The 27345-nt window shown below is 38.2% G+C and overlaps 1 protein-coding gene across 7 annotated transcripts in view; it reads right to left on the bottom strand.

The window, feature by feature from the left end:
* Window positions 1–761: 761 nt before the first annotated feature.
* Window positions 762–27345, bottom strand: part of DPY19L1 (dpy-19 like C-mannosyltransferase 1) — a 103561-nt gene continuing 76977 nt past the window's right edge. For 5 of the 7 annotated variants that reach the window (XM_027075247.2, XM_053218234.1, XM_053218237.1 and 2 more), the window contains 9 exons: window positions 23447–23548; window positions 19048–19119; window positions 17036–17085; window positions 14849–14873; window positions 13672–13791; window positions 11850–12024; window positions 11048–11147; window positions 9754–9879; window positions 762–3576 (listed from right to left, as the gene is read on the bottom strand). In XM_027075247.2, the coding sequence (XP_026931048.1) occupies window positions 3420–3576; window positions 9754–9879; window positions 11048–11147; window positions 11850–12024; window positions 13672–13791; window positions 14849–14873; window positions 17036–17085; window positions 19048–19119; window positions 23447–23548 (927 nt within the window). In that variant the 3' untranslated portion in view covers window positions 762–3419. The remainder of the gene's footprint in view (window positions 3577–9753; window positions 9880–11047; window positions 11148–11849; window positions 12025–13671; window positions 13792–14848; window positions 14874–17035; window positions 17086–19047; window positions 19120–23446; window positions 23549–27345) is intronic. The other 2 variants (XM_053218235.1, XM_053218236.1) reach the window with 2 other exon arrangements.

The raw sequence follows: 27345 nt of genomic DNA, 5'->3' as shown, positions 1-27345 counted from the left end.
TTCATGAGGGCTCCACCCTCATGATCTCATCACCTCCCAAGTGTCCCACCTCCTAATGCAATCACCTCGGGTGTCAGGATTTCAACATATGAGTTTTGGGGGGGACACAAACATTCAGACCATACAACCACCTCGGGTCCTCAGGTCAACTGAATCAGAAACCTCTGAGGCAGGGTGCAGCAATCGTTTTAACAAACCCTCCAGGTGATTCTGATGCCCACTCCATTTGAGAACGCCGCATTCCAATGAACACTCCCCCAAGATGTCAGAGAATGAAGGTGTCGCTTTGTAAATAAATTAATTGTACGGGCATGAGCTAAACTGTCTTTCCTACAGCCAACTAAATAAATAAATAAACAGACAAAGCTGATGCTTGTATCAAGCAAGAACATGGAGCTATAGTTTAGGAAATATCATGAGACCAAACTATTGTTTAATGTATGAGAAAATGCTTTCAGCAGCTCTAAAGTTATCCCCAAACGATCGTTTTAAAGAATTATTGTGTCCCTTGATGTAAATGATAAAGTAATGTGAATCTGTAACAGCATAAATAGAAGAAGAGTATGGATAACCCCAGTACCTACACTGCCACCAACAAAGAGGAGTAAGCAGTTTCACGGACCCCAGTGTTATATCCCTTCCCCATTATTCAGGACTGCAGTCTCCCACAAACGAGTTCATGGTTATCTGACTATAGAGAATGAGGTTGAACATGTCAACAATCAAGGCAGAGATGAAAATAATAATTAAAAAAACCCACCTTCTATACTTTTCATGATCTTTTTTATTTAACATACATAGTACATGTAAAACAACTGGCATAAAATTCATAAAAATACAATACTTCTATGCAATATCACTTTATTCCTGATACATCCTTTCATGTTCTCCTTAGTATCATTGTTCTAGTTTAATACAATCCTTCTTCTGCTAAGCAGTTTTAGAGGCTTATCTCACAGAAATCCTGCCCCAACTTTGTTTGTTTCTTTTTTGTCACGGCAACGGCTATTTTTAATCGCCTCTCTGCCCATCCTTACCTTCCTCACACTAAAGCAAAAATATTTTTAAATGCTAAAAATGAGTAAAATACTGAGCTTTAATACTGTTTGTCATGTATATCGAAACTACTACTATTCTACTTTGCCATAAAAGATATTTATAATCTACAGCACCGGCTGCTACCAGATGTGACCAAGGCTGAGTGTGCAGTGCAGCCCAAGGCCTCTGTTCGAAACTCACTGGCTTGAAATATAATCATAGCTTGCTGGTGGAGTCACGTTAATAAATGCCATTACAAAAGGATTCTTTGGGGGTGGGGAAGAAAAAAAAAAACTTGACCACTTTTAACTTTTCCCAGCATACGAAACAATCAAAACAGTACTTTCATGTTTTTCCTGTACAGAATCTCCAATCATTACATGGGAACTTATTGGGAAGGGAATTATCGGAGGGTGGGGAGGATAAAGGATGGCTTTAAAAGTACAATTTTTAAAAACCTGTAACCGCTGGAGGTACAAAACAGCCATATTTGGTGCAGAACAGTCACAGAGCGGAGCACGCTTCCCTCCTCCCTCCCACCGCGACCCTCAGCCACCTCGGCCTCAGGTGCCCTCTTGCCATTTTTCTGGATTGCTGCATCATTGCTCAAATTCTACTCCCAGTCCACAACTCCCCAGCTGCTTCCCTATTTTCTGAAACTGGCAAAAAGCCCAAGAAATAAAAGTCACCCAGCAAGCGAGGAGGAGGGGGCGGGCACCTGAAGACACTGGCACAGAAGCTCCGGCCGGAAGGAGGCTCCCCGGGAAGGCGGGCTCTGGGGCAGGCCGGAGGGCTGCACGCTCGCCAGCCCAGGCTGTCCTTGCAGCTGTCTGCTCTAAGCAAGCTAGTGCTTCCCCCAGACCAGGCTCGTCCTTGGGCTCTGGTGAGAAGGCAGAAAGGGAACAGCTCTTCAGTGGCTCCCAGCAGTGGGCACCGGAAGCCATCCCTGAGGACTCAGGTCTCAAGGACAGTCCACAGTGAGGTTAATCTGCCTGCGGTTAATAAAGAGAACACTGTATAATTAAATGTGTAGTCCGTCAGAGTCATGGTTTGCTTAGAATTTAAAATCTTAAAACCGTTTCTCAGAACTATGAGGATTCGCTGTTTTGAAGAATCTCATTTCACACAAATTAACTTCTAAGAAACAAAAATTCATACTAGGAATTCGGAGCAGGTTGGGGACTCTTTCAAAATAAAAATAAATAGGAAGGGAAAAAAAATAAAGAGGAAGGCTGAATATATTCATTCCTTTGTACTGAAATGATAGTTTTGGGGGTCAAAATTATAACATAAGGCTTAAGGCTTTGTCTTACTAAAGACAGGCAATTTAAAAAGTAAAATATAAAAACTCCATTCACTTCTCGTTATTCATTTACTTTTCCGACAGAAAAATTAGTCACGTTTTATTGTATCTTAATAGTAAAAGAAAAACTACACATACTACATCTACTGTTCCACTGTAAACTATGCCTACTCAAATGCACTACATTTGAGTCATTCAAAATAGTGGTTCTTAAAACTACAATTAAACATGAAAAATTCTGTAAATGTTTTAAAGGTATTAAAATATAAACATCTGAATAATACTAAAAATGAGAAACATACACAACTGCCATTAAATTTTTTTAACCAAGAATAAGTACTTTCTAACTAAATGAGTAAATAACACTTATTTGACAAAGAATGCTGGGAGAGTAAGCGGGAGAGAAGAAGAGAGAGCAGACACGCTGTCACATGGTTGGTGGTTAGAAGAATTTGGTCCTGACCACTAGGTCCAAGAATCTGGATTAGTAATGGGCAGAAAATGCTTCATTAACAAGAGCAACAAGACACAGCAGAACGTGAAGAAGTGAAATCAACAGATCATTCCACATAGCAAATACCCATGTCTGCCCCATCTGCTCTCACGGAAGTTGATGACAGGGGCCGACACGACTGAGGAGCTTATGACAATCACTGAAATGTCCAAAAGATGAGAGCAAGAGGCAGAAAAAGAAGCAAGGGGCATCAATAGTCCATAAACTAAAATCAGCCCCTACATAGTTCAGAGCTCACGATACTTTCATATCATCCTTGCCATGAGCCATCATGTTTTTTACACGAGTAGCTTTGCTCGCTCACTTTAGAACAAATATTTAAGTCAGGTACAAACATATACTCATTTGCATAGCAAATTTTAAGGGGTGCATTGAAATAGTAACCAACTGATTAAGGTGTTAAGTATCTTTACAATCAGAACGACATTCAAATTGACCACACGAAATGTTTTCTATTTGAAAACAGTTACCTATAAAAGTTTTTGGGATTTGAATTAAAAACAAGGCATGAATTATTAGCAAAACATTAAAACCATTACTGATGTACTTCTCTGTAGGCAGCAGTCACTCTTCTATAACTTCTAAGACCTTGTAAACACTGTTCTGGAATACAGTGGTGAAGTGTGGCTTGGAATCCTTCACCAGGAGGTTACATAAGGGAGGTTTCCCAGCATTAGCAGGGTCTTCCACATCCCAGATTTCAGGCATACTGCACCCAGGCCTAGAAAAATTAACATACAGATTAAAAATCAAAGAACATGATACACGGCAGATGAAGCAGAGCACACTTTTTCTATTCCTGCCCTCGTTTCATTTTTTCTATGTAAATTCACTTAGTTTAAAAAATCCTGTTATAGTTATCTATATTTATTTAAGCTGCCATAAATTCTCTTTAGAACAAGGTGAACGCAGCAAGTGGACTATAAAGAAGGAAACAGACGTACAAAATACACGAATGCAGGTGGTGGGGTAAGACAGATCTTGCTTCAATTCTGCAACAGTTGGCTTAGCAAGGATGTGGTGTTGGAGAGCTCACAGTCTCTCTCCAGATTTGTCAAATGGGGAATAACCATGATGTGGGTATGGGTTATGAGGACTCAGAGAGAAAGACTGTACCTAGTTAGCACCGTGCCCAGAACACAGACAGAGGTAATATGTTATATTGACTCAAAAATTATAATTGGCAGATATGCTTAGTTCACATTTATGCAACTTCCCACTATTGTCTCCTAGAATGAGTCAACTTAAAGAAAACCCAGTGGTGTTCAGTTCAAGTCTTTAGCTAAATGCACAATTAAATTTTATTTTTTTCACAATTAAATTTTAAAAGCAATATAGTTTATGAAGAACAGAAGTGAAATTGATATTATGTGGTATCAGTCCCAATAACTTCTGCAGATGGCTTTAACATTTATTTTAAATCTAAAGCAGTGTTACAGATATAACTGCTAGCTTTCACTGGGGTTCACAAATTTCTTTTTTCTTTTTGGCTTTTGTTACATTGAGGATTTTTATGTTATTATATTCCAAAATGTCAGTATTTTCTTTAGGACTTATGATTTCCATGTCTTGTTTAAGGAATCCTTCCCTATAACATATCATGAGAGTATGCATTGTGTTCTTCTGTGAAAGTTTTAGAGTCTGCTTTTCACAGCTAGACTTATAACTCATCTGGAATTAATCTTTCTGTATGGTGTGAGGCAGAGATTTAATTTTAATTTTTTCCATATAGATAGCCCAGCAACTCTAGGGACATTTTTATTTAAAGCAATTTTTTTTTAATGTTTATTGATTTTTGAGAGAGTGAGCAAGAGAGGGCAGGGAGAGAGGGAGACAGAGAATCTGAAGAAGGCTCTGAGCCATCAGTACAAAGCCCGATGAGGGGCTCAAACCCACAAACCATAAGATCATGACCTGAGCCAAAGTCTACACTCAACCGACTGAGCCACCCAGGTATCCCGTATGATTTATTATTTGTCAAATCCATCCTTACCCCTATCGATCAGTACCTGGCATACCACTTTCAAATCTATATTACCTGTTTTATAATCACCAATGTAATAATGGATTCAGGCAAGAGTCAAAACTGGATGCAAGAACTATCTGGTGAAAGGTTGTTGAGAAAGAGGATAAACAAATGGCCTCTAAGTATCTCTACAGATTTCCTATTACTTCTATAGGAGATGTGCCTCCTTAATATAGAGAGATCAGGTGATCAAACTTAGCATGACCAATGATAGAACAAAGCGATCTCTACCTCCTGATGTGACACAATAGAAAGTATACAACCCCTCTGATGTCATAATCTTGCCACAATTTGCCAAACTGAATCTAATCACAAGGAAGGAATTAGACAAATCCAGACATGGGACCTTTCCTCTAAGACAACTGGCTTGGACTCTGGGAAAATATCAACAAAAACAAAAAGGGCAAAAGGGAGTTCACAATCTCCTATGTGCTATTTGAGAAATTAAAACAAACAAACAAACAAACAAAAACAGAAAAATACACAATACAGAATAATTATAGAGAACTGTCAACAGCTTATGTTTTGTCATAGTTGCTTCACTTTAAGAGAAAGAAACATTTCCAACATGTCTTTTTAATCCCCAAGTGCAGCCCCGCTTCCCTACCTCTACTATGGGGCAAGCAGCACATGCCTTTTTCTTCTCAATAACATCTTTAATTTGAAACTGACTAATCATCCAAAAAGTGTCAAAATATAGGCCTATCAAAAATAAAAAAATGAAAGTCACTGTCACTTCCAAAGCCATTTCTCAGAGGTGACCTGTGTAAACAATCCAGCATACATTCTGCTACACCCATTTAAATTTTTTTAAGTGCATTTATTTATTTTTGAGAGAGAGACAGATAGAGAGAGACAGACAGAGTGAGTGGGGCAGGGGCAGGGAGAGAGAGGGAGAGAGAATCCCAAGCAGGTTTCATACTATCAGCACAGAGCCTCATGTGGGGCTCGAACTCATGAACCGCAAGATCATGACCTGAGCTGAAACCAAGAATTGGACGCTTAACCGACTGAGCCACCCAGGCAACCCTCAGCTAGACCTTTTTAATCCAACTTCAGACACACACATACAAATATAGGAATGGACAGATTTATGTATATAGATGCTCCTGGGCTGCTTTTACAAACAAGAGATTATTCTGGAACTCCTCACTTAACAATAAAATGTGGCCATTTTCCTACCTCAGTACCTAAAGACCTACTTCATTCTTTTTAATAGTTGCTAGTACACCTATTAATTAGCCACTCTTTTATGGGTAGATATTTTAATTGTTTCTCATTTTGCCATTATAAAATGACATTGATATAAACATTCTTGTGCCTATATCTTTCTGCAAGCTAAATTAAAAAAATTTTTTTTAATGTTTATTTATTTTTGAGAGAGAGAAGACAGAGTGCAAGCAGGGGAAGAGTAGAGAGAGAGGGAGACGCAGAATCTGAAGCAGGCTCCAGGATCTGAGCTGTGAGCACAGAGCCCGATGCGGGGCTCAAACCCACAAACCGTGAGATCATGACCTTAGCCAAAGTCGGACACTTAACTGACTGAGCCCCCCAGGTGCCCCAACTGCAAGTTAAACTTCTAGAAGCAGCACTATTATCACATCACAGGGCTACACAATTTTCACTTTGCCTCTATCACATTATCTCCCAGTGAGTGTTCCCATGAAGGCTGTTCACTAGATTCTACCAACACCGAGCATATATGATAAAATAAGAGGGCTTAGGTTTTCTAAGCCATTTAATTTTCTGACACATGCCAAGGACAAACTGTTGCCACACTGCAGGCCATGGGTAGTAGAGAGCAAAACATACAGGCAGTAGAAAACTACCCAGTTCCTGAGCTCAACTGTTTGCAGGAAAAAGAGAAGGTAAGAGCTGCCTTTGTGAGCTCTGTCTGCCTGAGTGTAACATCCTTTAGTACTTATCTGCGTGTACTGGAGCTCCCCCAAGTCAGCCAGCGAGGTCTTTAAATAGCATTATTGAAAATGGGAATAATTTTCTTCTGAATTCATGTGTTTTAATTTTATGTCAACTCTATTATCGGAATTAATGAGATAGAAAGCAGAGAACTGAGAAGAAAATAGTTAATTAAAAACTCATCTACAACTTGCATTTGAGTATATTTTCGTACTTGTATTTGAACATGGGGTGTCAAGTATTTAAGGAATAATCAAGCCACACAATTAAAGCCACTGGTGGGGCGCCTGGGTAGCTCAGCCAGCTGAGCAACCTGACTTTGGTTCAGGTCATGATCTCATGGTTAGTAAGTATGAGCCCTGCACTGGGCTCTCTGCTGCCAGCGTAGAGCCCACGTTGGATCCTCTGTCCCCCTCTCTCCACCTCTCTCTCTCTCAAAAATAAAGAAACTTTATAAAACAAAAATTAAAAATAAAGCCACTGGTAATAAGATCACATAAATGTAGGGCTCACCAACATGCTGGGCACAGATTAAGTGCTAGATAAATATTAGGTCCCTCTTCCTTTTCTTCTTCCTTTTCTTTGAGTTCTCCATTTATTCCCCCTGTTCTGACAAATTTTTCTGTTCCAGTAACCTACAAATGTCTCAGGCATAACTGAAATGGACAGTGGGGGCCAAGGCATTAAAGGCATTTCTACCTAGTCCTGGTAGAAAGTTCTGTCAAGAAATGCAGTCTTCCAACTGCACTAAATATTAGTCCTTATTCCCTTTCCTCTTCTGAGTTCCCCATTTGCTTCCCTGGCAAAACAGAAAGCACAGCTTGTGTTTTGTTTCAAGGTTTAAGCAGAGTGCACCTGTCTAAGGTTTCCTGAGATTTAGTATCAGTCTGGCTTAAATCCTGTAGTAAAAGGAGAGTGCTGTTTTAGTTACTGAGTGCGGAAAACAGATTAGAGAAAGTCACTTCTTTAGCCTCCTTCTCTCCACTCCTGCCAGAAAAACACAACAGGGGCAAGTCAAGATCCAGACAGGAAGGTCGAGCACGCACTCCCACCCCAAACTCTCAGTCTTGGTGCCCAGAAGTGGGCGCTAAATGGAGAGGATCCAAAGCCAGTGAATTTACTGCTGACCTTGTTTAGTGAGCAAGATTTGTTGCCATGCTTCCTAAATTTGTCTTTCATCCCTTCTTGTGTATAAAACAGTAATCTGCCCATCAGAACATGAGACTACTACAGCACTGCAAATCCAAGGAGTTCCATCAACATCTTAGAATATAAAATGCCTTTGGGGCGCCTGGGTGGCTCAGTCGGTTAAGTGTCCAACTTCGGTTCGGGTCGTGATCTCACGGTTTGTGAGTTTGAGGCCCACGTTGGGCTCTGTGCTGACAGCTCGGAGCCTGGAGCCTGCTTCAGATTCTCGCTCTCTGCCCCTGCCCAACTTGTGCTCTGTCTCTCAAAAAATAAATAAGCGTAAAAGAAAAATTAAACAAAAAAAAAGAATATAAAGTGCCCCAATCTCTGCAATTTACACATATTTAAAATACTATGCAAGATCTGGGGGAAGAAATGAAGAATCTTGAATCAAGGATCATCATCAGCGTGGGAACAAAAAGGTCATAAAACATTATTTTTATGTTCCAGTAACCTATAAGTGCCTCAGGATGATAATCGAACTGGGGAGCAAAGCCCTTGGCAATAAAGATCACAATGCTGGTAGAAATCTCTGACAAGAAGTTCTTCTTGCAAGTTCTTCTAATCGCAAATGTCAGCCTACCATTCCTTTATTACAATATCCTCATAAAATTGTTATGAGAGATGCTTATGACTTCTTTGTTCTAAATTTATGTAACAAAGTTAATTAAAAGTGGGTATATGAATTTCATATGTATTCTTCTGTTTATAAGGACATAAAACATTTTCTAAATTATGACTCTAAGAACATAAACATGTTGTATAGATCTTGATTAAATTCAAGTCACTTGGGACATATTCATTGGAAAATCATTCAGTAATCAACAGTTGTTGGAGTTTCCTTGTGGGCTATGTCACAGACCTATTTTCACTCCTGAGTCAATATTTAATTATTTTGTCTTAACACCCTTTTGTATCACTGAGATGAAGGCTTCTGTTTAAAGAGTAGTGAGAATTTTAACATTAATAGTTCTCCATAAAATACTCTTATTTTCTAACGAAACTGCTCATGTCTGTGCTCCTCATGGATCCAGCACTTTGGTATTTTAACAGCCAAGAAGCTACAGTCGTCTGTGTGTAGTCACCGAGGTACAAAATCTCTAAACAGTCACCTTTACAAGTCATATTTGCTTTTATGATCTTACTAACCTCTGCTATACTCTGCTTGGTGAATTTCTCTGTGGAAATAGTTTTAAAAATTATAAAGCCAGGAAAATGTGGGTCACGGTAAAGTTAATTGTTTTCCCACTCAAATAAGATGTGAAACAGCAAGAAAGAAGTGTCACTGTAAGGGGACGCCGGGAGGGGGCCCGTCTCTCACGGGGCACGGCGTGACGTGCAGAGATGTGGTGTGCACAAAGGAGGCTCTGACTCTCAGCTGTCTGTCTGACTTCATTACAATGAGACTCTCCATTATTTGGTTTCAGACTCTGCAAGTCTTTTTAAAAGAGAATACATCCAACTTTAAATAAAAGTTTTTAAAAACATCGCAGGCAAATATGAGCGATTTGGGAAATTATCAATCAGTACCAATATAATACCTTTATGGTTGGATACACATGCAAATCATTATAAAAGAAACATATTTGTAATGACCAGAAAAGAAAAAATTGCAATTCAAAAAATGATCTAAAAAGTTCTTTCCACTTATACTTTGCTAAATGTTATATATATCTCACACATACGACTAGTAAAGCACTTGCCATAAGACTGAATTAATTTTTCATGTCTTATGCATATAAAATATTAACTGTGTTGAATACTCACTTGGATCTTCTTATACACCAGGACTCCTCTAGAATGTAATAATTCACTTGTAACTTTATCAATTCTCGCTTCACTTCTTCAGCTGCTTTTCGACTATACATTGAGTAAACTATTTTCGTTCTGGCTCTTTAAAGAAAGATAATTGGGCAAAAGAGTTTCAAGATTAAAAGGATGCAGTCAACGTACTTGGAAGAAAGCACTGAACGGAACAGGAAGGAAGAGTCTACAGAAGAGTCAGGTCAAGAGAACTTTCTTCTCAGAGTTGCTGCTCAGGGGCCCCAGGGAGGTCAAAAGGACATTTAGAAGCAGCACAAGAGTCCTGGGAGAAGAGATGCACTTTGATGGACCCCTTCCTTTCCAAACTTAGTCTCTTTGTTCATTGGCTCATTTGTTTTTGTTTCGTATTCTCCATAACTCTATCATACATTAGAGTGAGGCGTGCTGTGTGTGGGCAGGGTGGGCCACACATACACGGCCACCACACTAGAGCTGCAACACAGTCCCGACTTCGACAGCAACAATAACTGGCATAAATGGCTCTCCATTTTGGTCCTAGATTAAAATACAAAAAAAACAAAACAAAACAAAACAAAAAAAACCTAAACCGATTCCACACAACTGCTCTGGAAATAAGCTTGTGGAAATTGGTTTTTTAATGAAAAAGTTTTTTTATTTATAAAATGTATGTCTCACCGTTACACAAAGAATACATTAAGAGGAGTCACCCAGTGACAGGGATAGCTTGACCTAGCCCCAGAAACTGTATGAAAATTAAATCTATGTCCTTTTTAAAAGAGAACACAATACTCTAACTTATGAAAAGTAGTGAAAAACAAAAACCAAGATCATTCTAGTAGGCTACACAGGTGAAAATCAGAATAAAATCTTCTTTGAATGAGATTCTGTTTCAACTGTTTCAATTTTCTTGAGAATTCACGAAAAAACAGCCAAAAGGGCACCTTAATAAAAGCTAGAGGCTAATGAATCTTCTGGGGAGCATAAGGACGGTGATGACTAAAAGAACCTAGGTGGCTTGCAGCCCTGCTCACCTGGAGAAAAAGGACACACTATGATTTCATTTTGCTGCCTCGTACAAAAGGCAGAAAAGGTTGTAGATTTATTGCCCTGTGGAGCCTTACCAGTTTGTATCGAACTCAGCCCTCTTATTTCAGCCTTGTTTTCTCCCCTAACTCTATAAATCCCCATTCACCACAGCCTCGTTATTTTGCTAGTTCCCTCGCTCACTATTTGTGTGGGAAATTTGTTTTGGGCAACATGAGAACTGTGTACTAACCTTAAACCTGCATCTTCATAATGTGGATGATTCACAATGGGCCGAAGTGCAGAGAGTTTAACACTCGCCATGGTGGGCATGGCACCCGCAAACACCGCGTCTGCAAAGCAGGAAAGAAGGTCTCAGGAGACTCAGTGAGTGCCACAAGGGTCTCCTTCTGGGTCAACTCAATCACTTCCCAGGTGAAAAAAAGGAGGCCCAGAAAGGTTCACAACTTAAAGATTCAATGGAAGAAACACTGAAGTTGGAAAAATGGCTATCAGCAACCTGGCCTGGGTAAACAATTTTCTTGGGAAGTTAGAGCCTCCTCATTTCATCACTGAGGATTTCTGGGGTTTTCTTTGTTTGTTTGTTTTTGTAATGTCTTAGAAATCTTTCCTGCCCCTAGGAAAGAAGTATCAAATTGGCTAGGAAACTTTTATAGCACCAAGGGATCCTGGAAAATGATTTAAAATTCAGTCATTTGATACTCAGACAACAAAATCCATGAGTTCATTTCAAGGAGGAATGTGCAGGACTAAGAATAAAAACTCATTAGGAAAATAAGCACAACAAAAATTATTTTAAATCTCACAATGTAAAATTTTGGATAAATTTTGAAAAAACATTGGTATTTAAGGAAAATAGCAAAACAGATTACTAAGAAAATATATATAACATTTCCTTGGCAAACCATTTAAGTAAGATTGACATCTCTCTTTTTCTGAATAATCTAGAAGCAACACTACTTAGAGTAAGGCCACTGGAAGTAAGTTGGGTTTAAGATTTTGCAGGGGCATATGAAACCGTGAGGGAAACTTACCTGGTTTAGTACTGTATTTGATCCATTCTATAAGTTCTTCTTGTGGCAAATTGCTGAATTCCCCTACAATATTCCATTGGGTTTGTAGATTTGCTGAACCCTGTATTGACATTGCTGCTAAGACAGCAAAAACAACAGCACCAGGATGTACTTTGCAAAAGAGCCATCCAAATAGCTGAAACCAAATTAAGAATATGTTGATAATTAGTACAAAGCAGCCTGTATCAAATAAACATAAGTTCTTCCCAGAGAAGAACACAGTCTCTGGTAGAGTCACAGATAAATGATTAATTATCCTACGAAAAAATTCCAGCAACAATGACCAGGGGGATTAAAAGAATTTTACCATAAGCCTTACATAGGTGGGACATAATTTAAGAAGTTATTCTCTCAATTTGTGCTAATTCTAGCTTCAGGTAAGGCCAGGACCACCTACATAATTTGTCAGGCCCAATGCAAAAAGAAAAGGTAGGGTCTCTCGTTTAAAAAGTATTTAGAAGTTCTGGGGCGCCTGGGTGGCGCAGTCGGTTAAGCGTCCGACTTCAGCCAGGTCACGATCTCGCGGTCCGTGAGTTCGAGCCCAGCGTCGGGCTCTGGGCTGATGGCTCAGAGCCTGGAGCCTGTTTCCGATTCTGTGTCTCCCTCTCTCTCTGCCCCTCCCCCGTTCATGCTCTGTCTCTCTCTGTCCCAAAAATAAATGTTGAAAAAAAAAAATTAAAAAAAATACAAAATAAAAAAAAAATAAAAAGTATTTAGAAGTTCCAAAGACCAACAGAAGAGCACCCAACTAGATGTAGGGTCCTTCTGAGTGTGGGCCCTCGTGCGTTTGCAAAGGTCCCACACCTGTGAAGCCATCCCAGGGCCATGCTCTCTATCTTCAGTCATGGTGAGGGCTTCCTGCCAGCCTCCTTTCCTGTCCCAGCCCAGAGGAATCAGGAACAGCAGCTTCATACCAAGACACGCAGGTCTCTAGAAAGCTGTCCCTCTTTAACACAACACCAACATTCTGATTGGGAAACTTGAGGAAACTGATTTTTCCATTCTAATAGTCCACACTCAATAATAACACTTTACCCCTATTATTCTCTCCTTAATTTCTCTATATGTCTTTAGAGTTAGATTTCAAGCCTCTTGAGGGCAGATATATATTATTTCTTCTTGATTTTTCTATCTACCATTCTACCCTCATCCTTAGAGTATGGTATAGATGCTTAGTAAATATTTGTTAAATTTAAAAGAGGTACTGCTGCTGGACCTTGGCTAATTGGTTGATGAAAAGGTGACACGATGCAGAAGCATCAATCTGTGAATACAGAGCAAGGACACAGTTATCCAGGGAAAATAAGCAGCAAATAACCAAAATGGCTTACACTAAATTTTAAAAAGGCAGGGATATGCATACAAATGTATACTCAAATGAGAAAAATATTTTTTTAAGCTTGATACTGAAAAAGAACATCTATTTGAAAGCAACTGTAACTTGAAATCACTGGCTAGAATTCTTTGTGATAGGAATGTCAAAACAACAAAAAAATATTTCTACAATGACGCTCTGCTTTCTATCAACATCTGTAGGGATCATTCATGAATTCAGCCTGTACTATTTGAGCGTCTGTTGTATGCCAAGGAATGTCTTAGAAGTTAGAAGGATAAATGACCTGTTTTGGCCCTTACCCTTTATGAACAATTAATATAAATCCATGAAGAACTTTATGACAATTTAAAGAATTTTGAGTTATTCAATATTATTTCAGGGTCATTCAATGACATAGGCTGGGGTAAAGTGATCATAGCAACTACAACACCAACATAACGATCTTACCTGTCTTGAACAGATCAAAGAAGCCATAACACACATGTGTGGGGTCAAGAAGAGTTTTAGTCTCATAATTAAAATACCGAGGGCTGTATATGCTAACAGTTGCAATGCATGATAAACTAGCTGAAAGAAAGAGAAAATATTTTTTACTCCTACAGTTTAATATATTGTTAAATAGATGAATATCCAGAAGAGTACTTTTGCTTCGCAACAATACTTTGACTTCTGAAATAAACGAGTCTACAAGTTCACTTTCAAACTTCTCCATTTTATTAAAAGCCTAAAATGATAAAGTCACTAAAGCAAGTTGTTCTAGAATTCTGCTCAGGGTTAAGTCCATAGTTACCAAAGCCCACATCTCTGAATCTACCTTGATGATACCATCAGATTAACACAGGAAAGCGGTAAACAAAAGTAAGTACTATTTAAGAGCCCAGAGTCTGCCTTGGAAGAGCCATCAAAACCAGGCAGAAATATGCAATACAGTATTATTAGCTATAGTCACCATGCTGTTGCTAAGAGAGTAGATCTTAAAGGTCATCCCAGGGGAAAAAAATTATTTTGTAACTACGTATGGTGATGGATGTTAGCTAGACTTATTGTGGTGATCATCTCACAATGTCTACAAATCTGATTACTTATGCCATACACCTGAAATCAGTATCAGGTTACATGTCAATTAGATCTCAAGTAAAAACAAAACAAAACAAGAAAGAAAAAAAGATAAACAAGTGAAACCACCAGGAGATGGCAGGAGCAACCAGTCACACCTCCAAAGCCTCAGGGCAAGGTGAGTAGAGAGGAAAGCCATCTCCAGTCAAGCAAAAGACACTCCACATGCATTGAGCAATAAACTGGATCTTCTGAGGATGATCAGAGCAGACCAAATGGGTTTCCTACTTAACGGTTTTAACAAATGAATGGTCATGTTTGTAACAGTCTCATAAAAACACATACAGGCCTATTTTGAAGATGGTTAGTGACAAATACCGATACTTAGAAACTGGAACTGAAAGAAAAAAAGTGTGTGTACACACACACACACATGTATATATACACATATATATATACACACACATATATATATATATATATATATATATATATATACACACACATACATACACACACACACACACACATTGAAATAAAGTATGTTTTAGTAGTATTATGTCTTTACCTCTCCATGATCAAACTGGTGTTTTCTGAAATGGAATAAGAAATATTACTATTGAATCATGGTTGAAGCACTTCAATTATTTGCATTTTTATCTTACAAATACAAGTTTTACAATTTCTGTAATATTCCAAGGACATATATATGTAAACAAAAATCACAAAGTTATGAACCCAAACTGGTGCCATAATCTTTTAAAAGACAGTTTATTTTTAAAAAATTGACCTTGGAGCATACCTTGCACATTTGACTACAGGGACAATTCCTGGGCCAACAAAAGGGACACCGTGGTGTAGCAGGCCCCTCCCTGTGATGTCCTGCCAAAGCAGGGAGGGAAGTGAAGGGAACCCTGAAGACTTCATAGTTATGTTCCCCTGCTTCTCATCCCCAGGGGTACCTGAGCTCCCCCCCCAAGCTGGGGCTGCTATAGAGATAATTTAGGAAACCACATAAAAGATTTTTTCATCAGTGGTTCTGGAATATACAAATAGCCACAAAATTCCCTCTTTAGTTCTACTTGACAGCTTTAATTTTCCTGAGAAAAGATGTGCGCTTAGAGGTCCCTGCATCTCCCTCTGGTCTCGTGCCACCCCTCTCCATAATCACTCCTACTCCATTTCCCTGCTTTATCTCCTCAAAGATGTTCATTTATTGGTTTCTTATTATCATCTGTCTCTCCCTACTAAAATGAACCCCTCAGGACTACAAGGTACAAACCTACCCATCCTCAATCCCACTGAGCACTGATGACACTGGAGACACAGCAGTAGATAAGATGGGGAAAAAAATCTTTGCCCTCATAGAACTTACATATAGTAAAGGGAGAAACAAAATGCAAGTAAGTAAACATTTGTCAAACAGTGAGAAGTACCGTGGAGAGAGCGAAAACAGGGCAAAAGATGCAGGGGGTGATGGGGAAGGCGTATAGCAATCAATGGGGTCACTGAGTGACATTTGAGCAAGGCCTGAAGAAGCAGAGAGTTTGAGGTTGAGCAACCCTCAGGAAGAGCACTTGAGGCAAAGAGAAAGATAGTGCATAACCCTATAGTAGGAAGTAGTCCTTAATGGGCTAAGTACAAAGACACCGTGATCAGAGAAGAGAGATGTGGGGGAGAATGGCAGTGCCACAGGAGATGTTCAAGTATAAATGGTGATAAATTCAGAGAGAGGAAGATAAGGGCATATGATGACGAAGAATAACAAGCCAGGAGACAAGGAATCTACAGGGAAGTGATGGTCAGGAAAGGCTTCTTGAAGGAGGTAACATTTAAACAAGAATTAAAGGAATTGGCCACATGCAGAGCCAAGCTGTGGGGAGGAGAGGCACAATTACAGCCTTGGGGTACAAACAGTGCAAAACTGCCAGGCAGGAAGCAACGGGCCAGGGCCACGGTTACAGAGCAGCAAGGAGGTCCAGGGCACATGAGGGTGGTGGGAAAAGGGAAAGTGACAATTTATTTTTCTCTCAATTGCCTCTTTTGTGTACTTCACTCATTTTCCAATAGGGTTTTAGCATTTTTCCTGTTAATTCATAGAAGTCCTTTATACATGAGTCATTTGTCCTTTGTCATATATTGTGACTATTGTACCCAATTTGTCTTTTTCTCTGAACAATGCTTACAAGTATCTCATCAAACCAAAATATTTATCTAGTCAGCCTTTTCAGTCTTTCCTTTTAGCATACAGGTTTCATGTCATACTTAACAAGGCCTCTCTCATCCTAAGAGTCCTAAAATAATCTCTTGCTTAATATTGGGGTTTTGGGTTTTTTCCTACATTTAAATCTCTGCTCCATCTGGAATTTATTTTGTGTAAAAAGTAAAGTATGGAATCAGTTTTCTATTTCCCTGCTCTTCTCTCAAAAGGCAGTCCAGTCCATTGGTCCTAGAACCAACAACAGAATAATTTATTTTCCCTGATAAACTGAAGCACAAAGCTGTGTCCTTCAAGTACAGATTATGTGTAGGCCTAATATCAGATTGTATGGATGGAATCTGAGGTATGAATAAGTAATTTACTGAGCTCTGCATGGATAGGGGATCATGAGAAAAGCAAAGAAGGGGAATGACAATAATCGAAAACATCCATGATCAAATGTTGAGTGTACCACACCACATGAATTATAAAATTAATACCTTGTAGATATCTATTTAATAGATAATGTAACAAAATGATTAATAGCATACTTACCTCATTTGTGTCTGTTGTTTAGTTAAGACACCCCACATGTCACTAATAATCTGCAAATAGATTTTTTAAGACTTAAGAAGAGTTGTTTTGGGAAAAACAAAATTGTAACTAAAGTATTTTCTAAATTTTCAAACTCTACTTAAAAATATAAGTATAGGGATAAGAGATGACTCGGGAAATAATAACTACAACAACCTAATCTTACATTTGTACAGTACTTGATCATATATCTAATACCCAACAACCCTGTTCAAATAGATTTTCTTATCTTCATTTCGTACATGAGCAATGGGCTCAGATGGATTAGATGATCTCCTGGAAGGTGGACAACAACTAGGAAGCATTAATAGGTCGTGAAACCTGACCTTCTGGCTTCCAGTCCACATTCAGTGAACTCCACCATGCCAAGGTCACTAGCAATGCCTCTTCTTAATCATGCACATATACCCCATATACCCAGACAACTGCCTCAGAGACTGATAAGCACAACCAATTAAACACTGGGTTTGCACAGTTAGCAGCCAGGTAAGGTCATCTAATCTGAAATCCTATCCCCAGTATGGATGCCCTCTTGGACACAACTCACACGTTTTAATCTAGCCCTTGGAAGAACCACCCAACTGCTGCTTGAATCTACAACACTTTGTCAGTCCAGATCAATTCTGGTCCAAAGTCCAACCTCGTAGAATTGGCCATAATTCTAAGGAGCCAGAATGAGTGTAATCGTATTTCCAAGGGGTAGGCTTTAAATATTTGAAAATAATTATCTTTTGTCCAAATGAATCCTTCTTCTTTAAATCAAACATCTCAGCTTTTTTAACCTGATGTAATTGCTTTTGTCATCTCTAGCCATCCAGGTTGCTGCCTTTTTAATGGATTCTGGATTGCCAACATTGGTACTTTCTGATTTACCTACTAGCTGCACACCTACACAAAGTATGCAAAAGTGCAAAGGAAGCACAGAGCCTGGCATATAGCAGAAACTGACCACAAACTCATTAGATTTGAAAAGCTGGTGCAACTACAAAGCTGAATGCTACACTACACCCAAGAAGGAGGGAAAGGTGCAGAGTCTGATTCTTATTCCTTCCTTGCTTTTTAATGGACATGATGTGAGGCTGGTAACAACTTCTATGATCTTCTAATTCTGCATCTGTCAAAATGGGGGCAATATCTGTGTACCGTACAGAGCTGTCAAATAAGCAGGTGAAATAACACATGTGATATGGCTGGGGAGAGTACAAATATATAATGTGAACAATAACCATAGTACAGAATATTCTACAAATACACGACATTCTGTTAACCCAGAAATCACTAACTACAAATCAGAAAACTTTTAGGATCTATCATCTGTTTTTTGATAATAGATTAATCTTTATTTATTCTCTTAAAACACTTGCAATTACAGAATTCACCAACTCTTACAAGAAAAAAGAGAATATCACACCTGCTCTTTGCTAAAGATTGGAACTTCCCTGACCTGATTTAAATCTGGGCTTAGAATTTCATTATCAAAGCCAAGTTGGAAGTCTAACAATTTTATCGATGTTGGTAATACACTGTTAGTATTCTATTTTTTCCTTTTGATCAATAATAATAAACTCAATCCAGGAGTTAGTGAGAACTGCACAAATGACTTAGAAAGGCATACATTAAATATTTTAGAAAATATTACATAAAGTTAAAAGTCAGTCAGTAGTAATTTACAAAGACAAAAATAACTGTATCTGGGTCAATATGGTCTCTTTGATCATGTCTTTCAAAATGTATGACCATCAAAACCCGAGCCATCCTTTTCCTATGTCTATTTTATGCTGGCAGATAGAATATTTTTAAGGTTTATAATGTTCATCAAGGGCTGTAATTAAGAAAATACAGAAACGTTTCAACAAATTCATATGATGTATTGTGTCATATTAACGTGTAACCTAGTTTACTTAACTACTAGGATAGAAACAACAAAATGTTTTATTATAAAAAAGAGCTCTTAAGTAATCAAATCAACATACCTTTCTAATGATTGCAATAAACACAACCAGAACAACCGGAAGCAACAGTGTCTTTGTATACCTCAGAGGAGTCTGCAATTCAAAGAGATGTTTTGTTAGAGGAAAATATTTTCAGACAAAATTTCATTTCAAAAAATATAAGTGAGAAACATGAGTATCAGTCCAATATACCCATTGACTCCCATCGTAAAAATGAAGATGCATTTCCATAGAAACAAACATCCCTAAAATGCTGAGTTGAAAACACGAACACTGGTAAGTATAAAATGTGACTAGGAAGATTACTGTTCACTTTTTGTACACAGCTTTTCCAACTACAGAGCTCAACTTACCATTTGCCTAAGGTCAGCAGGACTCTAACTTTAAACAGCATGAGCATTTCCTGTACATTTGGTGGGGGATAAAAATCGTAACCATGATCCTAAGATACACTAAGACACACTAAGACACACACACACACACACACACACAGACACACACACACACACACACACACACACACACAGTAATGACCAATGTTTACAAGAGAAATAAAAACATTTTTGCATTTTCTTAATAACAGAGAAAAAGCTACAGAAACATTTAATACCAAAGACTTACACACTGCAATCCTATATATATTTCAATTATTTGAAGTCACACTTTTAAACAATTCTGGGCTTGAAATTTCTAAGTTGCAATTGACTTGCTTACCACCAACATTTACCTTCACAAAAATAATACTATATTATTGAGTTAAATAATGTACATTTTCCCAAATATGTTTATCAAGAGAAATCTAGCTTTAATCATATTAAAAACACTGATACATTTTAATTTTACAAAGTAGTATTTTCTGATTTTCCCTCTCATTAGTCCAATTTTCTCACTTGTTATTCTGTATTAGAAAGTAATTTTGATAATTTATTAACCCAAAATGCATACTTCAGTTAGAAGTCCCATTAAAAGGAGATTTTTTTATGGTTTTATTTTACTATTTACAAGCATTTGCATAGTACTTAATATTTTAAAATATATGTATTTCTAATTTGTAAATTTTACATTATGTCTTTGTCTAGACCTATGTCTAGGCAAAAATCATATAACCAAAACTATTTTATCATTTAAAATTTAGACATTTGCTATCAACAACTAACAATAAATATAAGAAAAGGTGTGAAATACAGGTGTTTACCTTAAAAAGGCAATGTGTCAAAACTGTGTTAAAAGTATTTAACAATTTAACAAAGAATTCAAACAATTTTAAAAATACATTCAAAAACTTTGTTTTAAAAGTATTTTTTAGGGGCGCTTGGGTGGTTCAGTCAGTTAAGCGTCTGACTCTTCATTTTGGCTCAGGTCATGATCTCACAGTTCATGAGTTCAGACCCCAAGTCAGGCTCCCCACTGACAGCATGGAGCCTGTTTGGGTATCTCTCTCTCTCTCTTTTTCTCAAAATAAATAAATAAATAAATAAATAAATAAATAAATAAATAAATAAATAAATAAATATTTTTAAAAAGACACTCAAGGAAAAATACAAAAATACAAAAAAAAAAAAGCCAAAGATTTTGAATCTAGCCAGAATTTCACTTATATAAGCCACTGATAGAATATTTGACCACGTAAAAACTCAGGGATTACTGTTCCTATGGCCCTTCCTGAGGAATCCATTGGAGAGCAAGCTTCACACAATAGAGAAATGGCAGGAGAGGCTTCAATGCCAGAACACACAGTGTTAAAAACACTATGACAAGGATGTAACAGATATAACAGTGACAGAGTAGCATGAGTGGTTACATGTGTAGACAATTCAGATACAATGGATCTCTTAAAACAGGGGTCAGAGGGGAGAGTACATGGGAAGTAAAATAACGTCACTGATTATAGTATTACAAAAGAAATGGGGGGGGGAGTTGTGGCCAGGCAAGAAGAAACTAAGTTCAATATAATTCTCAGTAGGAAACCAACAGAAGGGACTGGAGTGGATATATGAAAGTATTAATACAAAGGAAACAAAATCATACAATTTCCTCAATACCAAAAGATCCACCAGAGTGTATGCAGAAGAACAAATGCAAGGGAAACAACCACACAGGGAGAGAGGTGAGCATGTGCGTGCAATATTAGAATTACAAGTTCTTTTAATACTTCTATGAATTGTTGGATTTAGTCTAAGCATAAAAGTTATATACGCTCATTGTAAAAACTAAAAAATGCAGAGAAAATAAAGAAGACAACCAATTTAGGGAAAGCCTGGGCGGCTCAGTCAGTTAAGTGTCTGACTCTTGATCTTGGCTCAGGTCATGATCTCAGGATTTATAAGTTTGAGCCCTGCATCGATCGGGCTTTGTGCTGGCAGTGTGGAGTCTGCTTGGAATCCTCTCTCTCCCTCTCTCATTGCCTCTCCCCCTCCCTCAAAATAAACAAGCAAACAAACAAATAAAAAGGAAACAACCAATTTCACATTTTAATCAGTTGTCAGCATTTCCTCCCCAATGGGTTGTCTGTTCCCACCTTTCACCTATTTCTGCATAGGTGTGTGGGAGTGGGGATGTATTCTTTGTGATGAGGAAGGGTAAGAGTCCTCGGTAAATTTTTTTAAAATGTTTATTTATTTATTTTGAGAGCGGGTGGAGGGGCAGAGAGAGAGGTGAGAGAGAATTCCAAGCAGGTTCTGTGCTCAACGCTCCAGTACAGAGCCTGATGCAGGATCGATCTCACCAACCGTGAGATCATGACCTGAGCTGGAATCAAGAGGTAGATGCTCAACCGACTGAGCCACCCAGGCACCCCAAGTCCTCTGAAATTTTTTCTTGATTTGGACAATCTCCTATACTCTCTACCTTAATCCCTAGTTTCACTTGTCATATTTATGGCAAAAATCATCCCACTTAGTCATTTGCCTTTTGGTTTTTACAATATTTAATGTCAGATGTCTTAAGTTACATGCAGACAAATCTATTAATCATTCTCAAATGCATTATGTTAAACTGTTCCCTTTTCCCCACCGTATGGATGTATCAAACAATGGAGGCACTCTCCGAGCTGGCACAGTACTCTGTCTCTACAGCACGGTCCCTGTGAAGATACCCATGGAGATGAGGAATGGCAGGCTGGAAACAGCTTTGCTACTGTCTTCATATTAACTGAAGCCAGGCTATGCCTCAATAAGCAATTTCTTCTATCACCTACCCGATGGTTCTTACTCTCAGGTGATAGCGGCATGTGTATCTAACTAATGTCAGAGGACTTCCACCAAGTCCTAATGCCTTCTGGTGTTTACCTTCTATTTCCTTTTACCGCTTGCTTGAAGGAGTCTTGAGCTGCTGTGAATACGTATTTTAATGTCTTGCAGATACTCTTCCTTCCTTTCTTTCAGTGGGCTCAATACATTCACTCATACAGTTTTTATTAGCCATTATATGTCAAAACTTGCCAGAACCTGGGAATGAAGACTGGTAGGTACTGGAGTAAAGAGGACATCTGCAGGACATGCCCAATTCAGAATGTCTGGTTGAAAGGACTTTGCAGTGTGGGGCACTATCATCCACTGGTCTGTGTAACTCAGGACACAGAGGGAACCCAGTGGGGAGCAAGAGGAAAATGAAAGTGTCAACAAAGTACCGTTGACCAGTGTAATATATACACACACACAGCTCTGAAGGAAAATGTTTCACAGATAGTAAACTATCATAATAAATTGGGGCCGCATGGGTGGTGTTAAAAAAGACACATATATATGTGTTTGTTGAACCAAACCAGCTCACTGATTACTGCAAAATAATATTTTATAAAAAATATCATTAAAATATCAAAGTACTGTCCTCTGTATCTCATTTGGTCCTCACAATATCTTTTTGCAGCACACTACTAGAAACTAGTAAGCTATGAGAGAGAACAAAATGAGAGTCGCGTGTTCAACAACATCGAATACTACTGCAGACTTCCATCTCCCAATCCACCACACTACTGTCTGATTTCCTTTTAAACGTCTGAATACAGTTTTAGAAAGAAAAATGCTGTTGGAATGAACAAACTCAAACTCAATGATATTTCAAAGCAATGAGATTATTCCAACAAACAACCACTGAATGAATGGAAATGTAAGAGCTCGGGAGCGTCACTAAAGTAATGTTGTCCCTGAAAAGAGGCATCTTGAAATGCCTCTGTGTTTACTCATTCAAAAAACTATTGCTAGTCTGAATGCATGCTTCCAAATTATCAAAGTGAGAAAAGACCATACATTTCAGGGTGCTGTACTAATGTAAGTAGGAACATCTTCCTGTAAAACATCACTTTCCTCTTCCTTCCAAGTGAGGTAACAGCACAGAGGAGAGTCTGAGATAAGAGGAGCGCCCTTTATGAAAAATGAGTGGACCAGAACCTGGGGAAGGAAAACTAGAAATCACACCTTACCTCCTTTTCCATAAAGTCAAACTCTGCTGCACAGGTATACAATAAAGTATCAAAATCCTTGTAACTGAAGAATTTTGATGTTAATAAGTTGCCAATATGAGCCTAGGAAGGAATAAAGTGAGGTACCATTAGATTACGCCATATGGTGGAATAGTGCATTTTCATCTTAATAGCATTGAAAAATAGCTTTCACTACATTGGCGAGCTCGCTGTCCCCATGCCAGGCTTGCTTCTGCTAAAGAGCTGCAACTTCGTGGTTCTCCCTTCTTTTGCTGACAAATGGTAACTCCAACAACACCCTGCCTTCCACGATCCATCATCAACATACCAGAGCTTTCATCCTTAGGTTTTCCCTGCTCAGTGTGCTAAGCCTGATGAAATTCACTACCCATCTCCTTTTCTGGAGCCTTCTAGGGAGGGCGGGCTTGGTAACACATACAGACATCTGTCAATCATAAGGAACAAAGTGCAATGGAGTGAAAGAAAAGGAGGAAACATTCATTCTGACTTTTGAAAAGGGAATTGAAAAGACTCTTTGAAAAGGGTGCCTGGGTGGCTTGGTTGGTTAGACTGTTGATTTCAGCTCCGGTCATGATCTCACAGTTTGTAAGTTAAAGCCCCGTGTGGGGCTCTGTGCTGATGGCTTGGAGCCTGCTTGAGATTCTGTCTCTCTCTTTGCTCTCTTTCTCTCTCTCTCTCTCTCAAAATAAATAAATAAACTTTAAAAAAATGGCCAGGCCTTGGAATAAAATCCACCTTCTGAATGACGATCAATTTACCTATGTAATTCTTTACATGTTACCAAGTGGTCTTACTTACCTCCTCTCATCTGCTTCCCACAAAAAGTCATGTGAGGAAAGTGGGATTATTTGCATTTAACAAATGAGAAAACATTGGCTAAATTTGCAATTCATTATTGTCTAAAAGAGTAAGGACCAAAGAAAAGGGGGAAGTTATGTAAAACAAACAATAGCTAAAATCCTAAATGATACCTACATGAAGTGGGAAGATTGGAGGAGAGGGGAACTAAATAAGGGGTGGTGGGAATGTGTTGAAAATTCCAAAATACTCTATTTTGTTGGGGAGGAAATGTATGCTGAGAAGTTTAAGAAATCAACAGGGGGGCACCTGGGTGGCTCAGTCGGTTAAGCGGCCGACTTCGGCTCAGGTCATGATCTCACGGTCCGTGAGTTCAAGCCCCACGCCGGGCTCTGTGCTGACAGCTCAGAGCCTGGAGACTGTTTCAGATTCTGTGTCTCCTCTCTCTGATCCTCCCCTGTTCATGCTCTGTCTCTCCCTGTCTCAAAAATAAATTAAAAAAAAAAAGAAAAAGAAAAAAAAAAAGAAATCAACAGGAAGAACATACAGTGCCTTAAACAGCATAAGAAATCTGTCTATCCAATGAAAAGGAGAAAAATCTAAAAAGCATGTAAAATAGTTGGAAACTGAAATACAATGGAAGAAATGTCCCAATATAATGGTAAGTGCCATATATTTAAAGAACTTAAATTCACAAATTAAAGGATAGATGCTCAAATTAGGTTTTAGGAAGAAAATTCAAATATATATTGTCTACAAAAGACATGTTTAACACAAAAGTACATAGAAAGGTTGAAAATAAAAGAGGAGAACAAGATATATTAGATAAACTGGACCAAAGAAATCTAGGTTAGCAATAGTAACATCTCACAAAACCGAATTCAAGCAAAAAATACATGAAAAGAGACAGAATGACCTTATATGCTGGTAAAATGAACAGCAAAACAAGGTCATATGTATCATGAACATATGTGCAGTTAACAGTATAGATTCAAAGTGTATCAAGAGCTGAAAAGAATGTAGAAATAGGTAAGAAGAAATAGGTAAGAATAGGTAAATTGATAAAGAAATAGGTAAGCTGACAGTGTTCATTGGAAATGTTAAATATTTCTCACTAAAATAAATATTTCTCACTAAAATAGAAGGTTAACAAATGTTAACATAACACCTGAATAATAATATGCTCACGGAGAATACGAACTTCACAAGAGAGACTACATGTTACCCTTGAACATGGTAAAATTTTTTTTAAATGTTCACATACCATACCACACCACAATATATTTTAAAGAACTGATATAATACAAATTATTTTTTTCTAATCGTAAATGCAATAAAACTGGAAAACAGCTAACTAGAAATGGCTTTAAAAATCCTTTTGGCTAGAAGCTAACATAAATAGCATAAAATTTAATAACCTTCAGGCTAAAAAGAACATCACTAAATAGTTAATTTGTAAGATACACAAAAAGTACTACTTACAGGGAAATGTATAGCTTTAAATGCATTTATCAGAAAAAGAGGTTGAAAACAAAAGAGCCAAGCACTTTCCCTCGAGCATTAGAAAAAGCTACAGAACAGCACAAAGAAATAAGAAATGAGGATGACAGAATTTGTTGACAAAGAGAAATTCAACAAAACCAGAAGACTCAAAAAAGGTGGTACTTTGAAAATATTAATACAGTAAATAGAAAACAGGAAAAATAGCACACCCCAAAAACCCCTCAAAAAACAGCTCTTTATAGGAGACTAATACAATATTGACTCTGAATCCAAATAAGAATAAATAAAAAAATGTAAAACCATTTCACATACATGCAAAAATATTAATTAGAATTTTCACTAATTGAATCCTGTAATAAATTTTTAATTTTTTAAACTTTTTTATTTATTACTTTTGAGAGAGAGAGAGAGAGGGAGAGAGAAACAGAGCACAAGTGGGAAAGGGGCAGAGAGAGAGACACACACACAGAATCTGAAGCAGGCTCCAGGCTCTGAGGTGTCAGCACAGAGCCTGATGCGGGGCTCAAACTCACAGTGAGGTCATGACCTGAGCTGAAGTCGGATGCTTAACCGACTGAGCCACTCAGGTGCCCCACGCTATAATAATTTTTCTAAAAAATACAATCCTGGGGCGCCTGGGTGGCTCGGTCAGTTAAGCGTCTGACTTCAGCTCAGGTCATGATCACATGGTTCATGGGTTCGAGCCCGGCATCAGGCTCTGTGCAGACAGCTCAGAGACTGGGGCCTGCTTCAGATTCTGTGTCTCTCTCTTTGCCCCTCTCCCCACTCACATTCTGTTGTCTCTTTGTCTCTCAAAAATTAAATAAACATAAAAAAACTTTTTTTTAAATACAATCCATTTGATGACACATATGAAATGGGTAAGATTCCTCTAAAGACATAAACCACCAATAACTTCCTCAAAAAAGTGGATTTGTAGTAGAAAATTCTCTCATGAAGAAAAGTCCAGGCCCTGCAGGCTTATCTGTCAAATTCTACCATACACTGTAGGCAAAGAAATAATATCAATTCTACATAAATTCTCTTTGAAATAGAGAAGCTATCATTACCTTGAAACCAAAGCCAGACAAAAAAACATTGTAAGAAAATAAAACCACAGACTAATCTCTCTCATAAATATAGACAAAAATCCTTAAAAATATTAACAACCAAATCCAAATCCAATATACAGGAAGAATACTACATTGTGAGCAAGTGAGGTTATCCGAGAAACACAAGACTGAATGAACAATTAAGAATTGATGGAAATGAGTACTTCCTATGGAAGAGAAGTTGACAAATCCTTTTCCCCAATAACAACTATAAAACTGGACAAAACTGCCAAAAACAACCATATCAGGTTCTAGAAACTGACCACAAGGCAAGCAAACCGAGAAGCACTCATTCATACAAGAGCTGATGAACTCTGAGTGGACGTAGAAGGCGTCTGCGGCATTATTGCCTGGGCTGGCCCATCTGCCATCAGATCAGCACCACGCTTGGTGGGACCAATAGTCCCCGAGGCTGGGGCTGAGCATGAAAAGCAGAACCTTTGCTACTGGAGGGTCCTGTCTTGT

Source organism: Acinonyx jubatus, chromosome A2, assembly GCF_027475565.1.
Source record: "Acinonyx jubatus isolate Ajub_Pintada_27869175 chromosome A2, VMU_Ajub_asm_v1.0, whole genome shotgun sequence".
Taxonomy (NCBI): domain Eukaryota; kingdom Metazoa; phylum Chordata; class Mammalia; order Carnivora; family Felidae; genus Acinonyx; species Acinonyx jubatus.
Note: the sequence above shows the minus strand (reverse complement) of the source record. Positions and strands in the feature narration are given on the sequence as shown.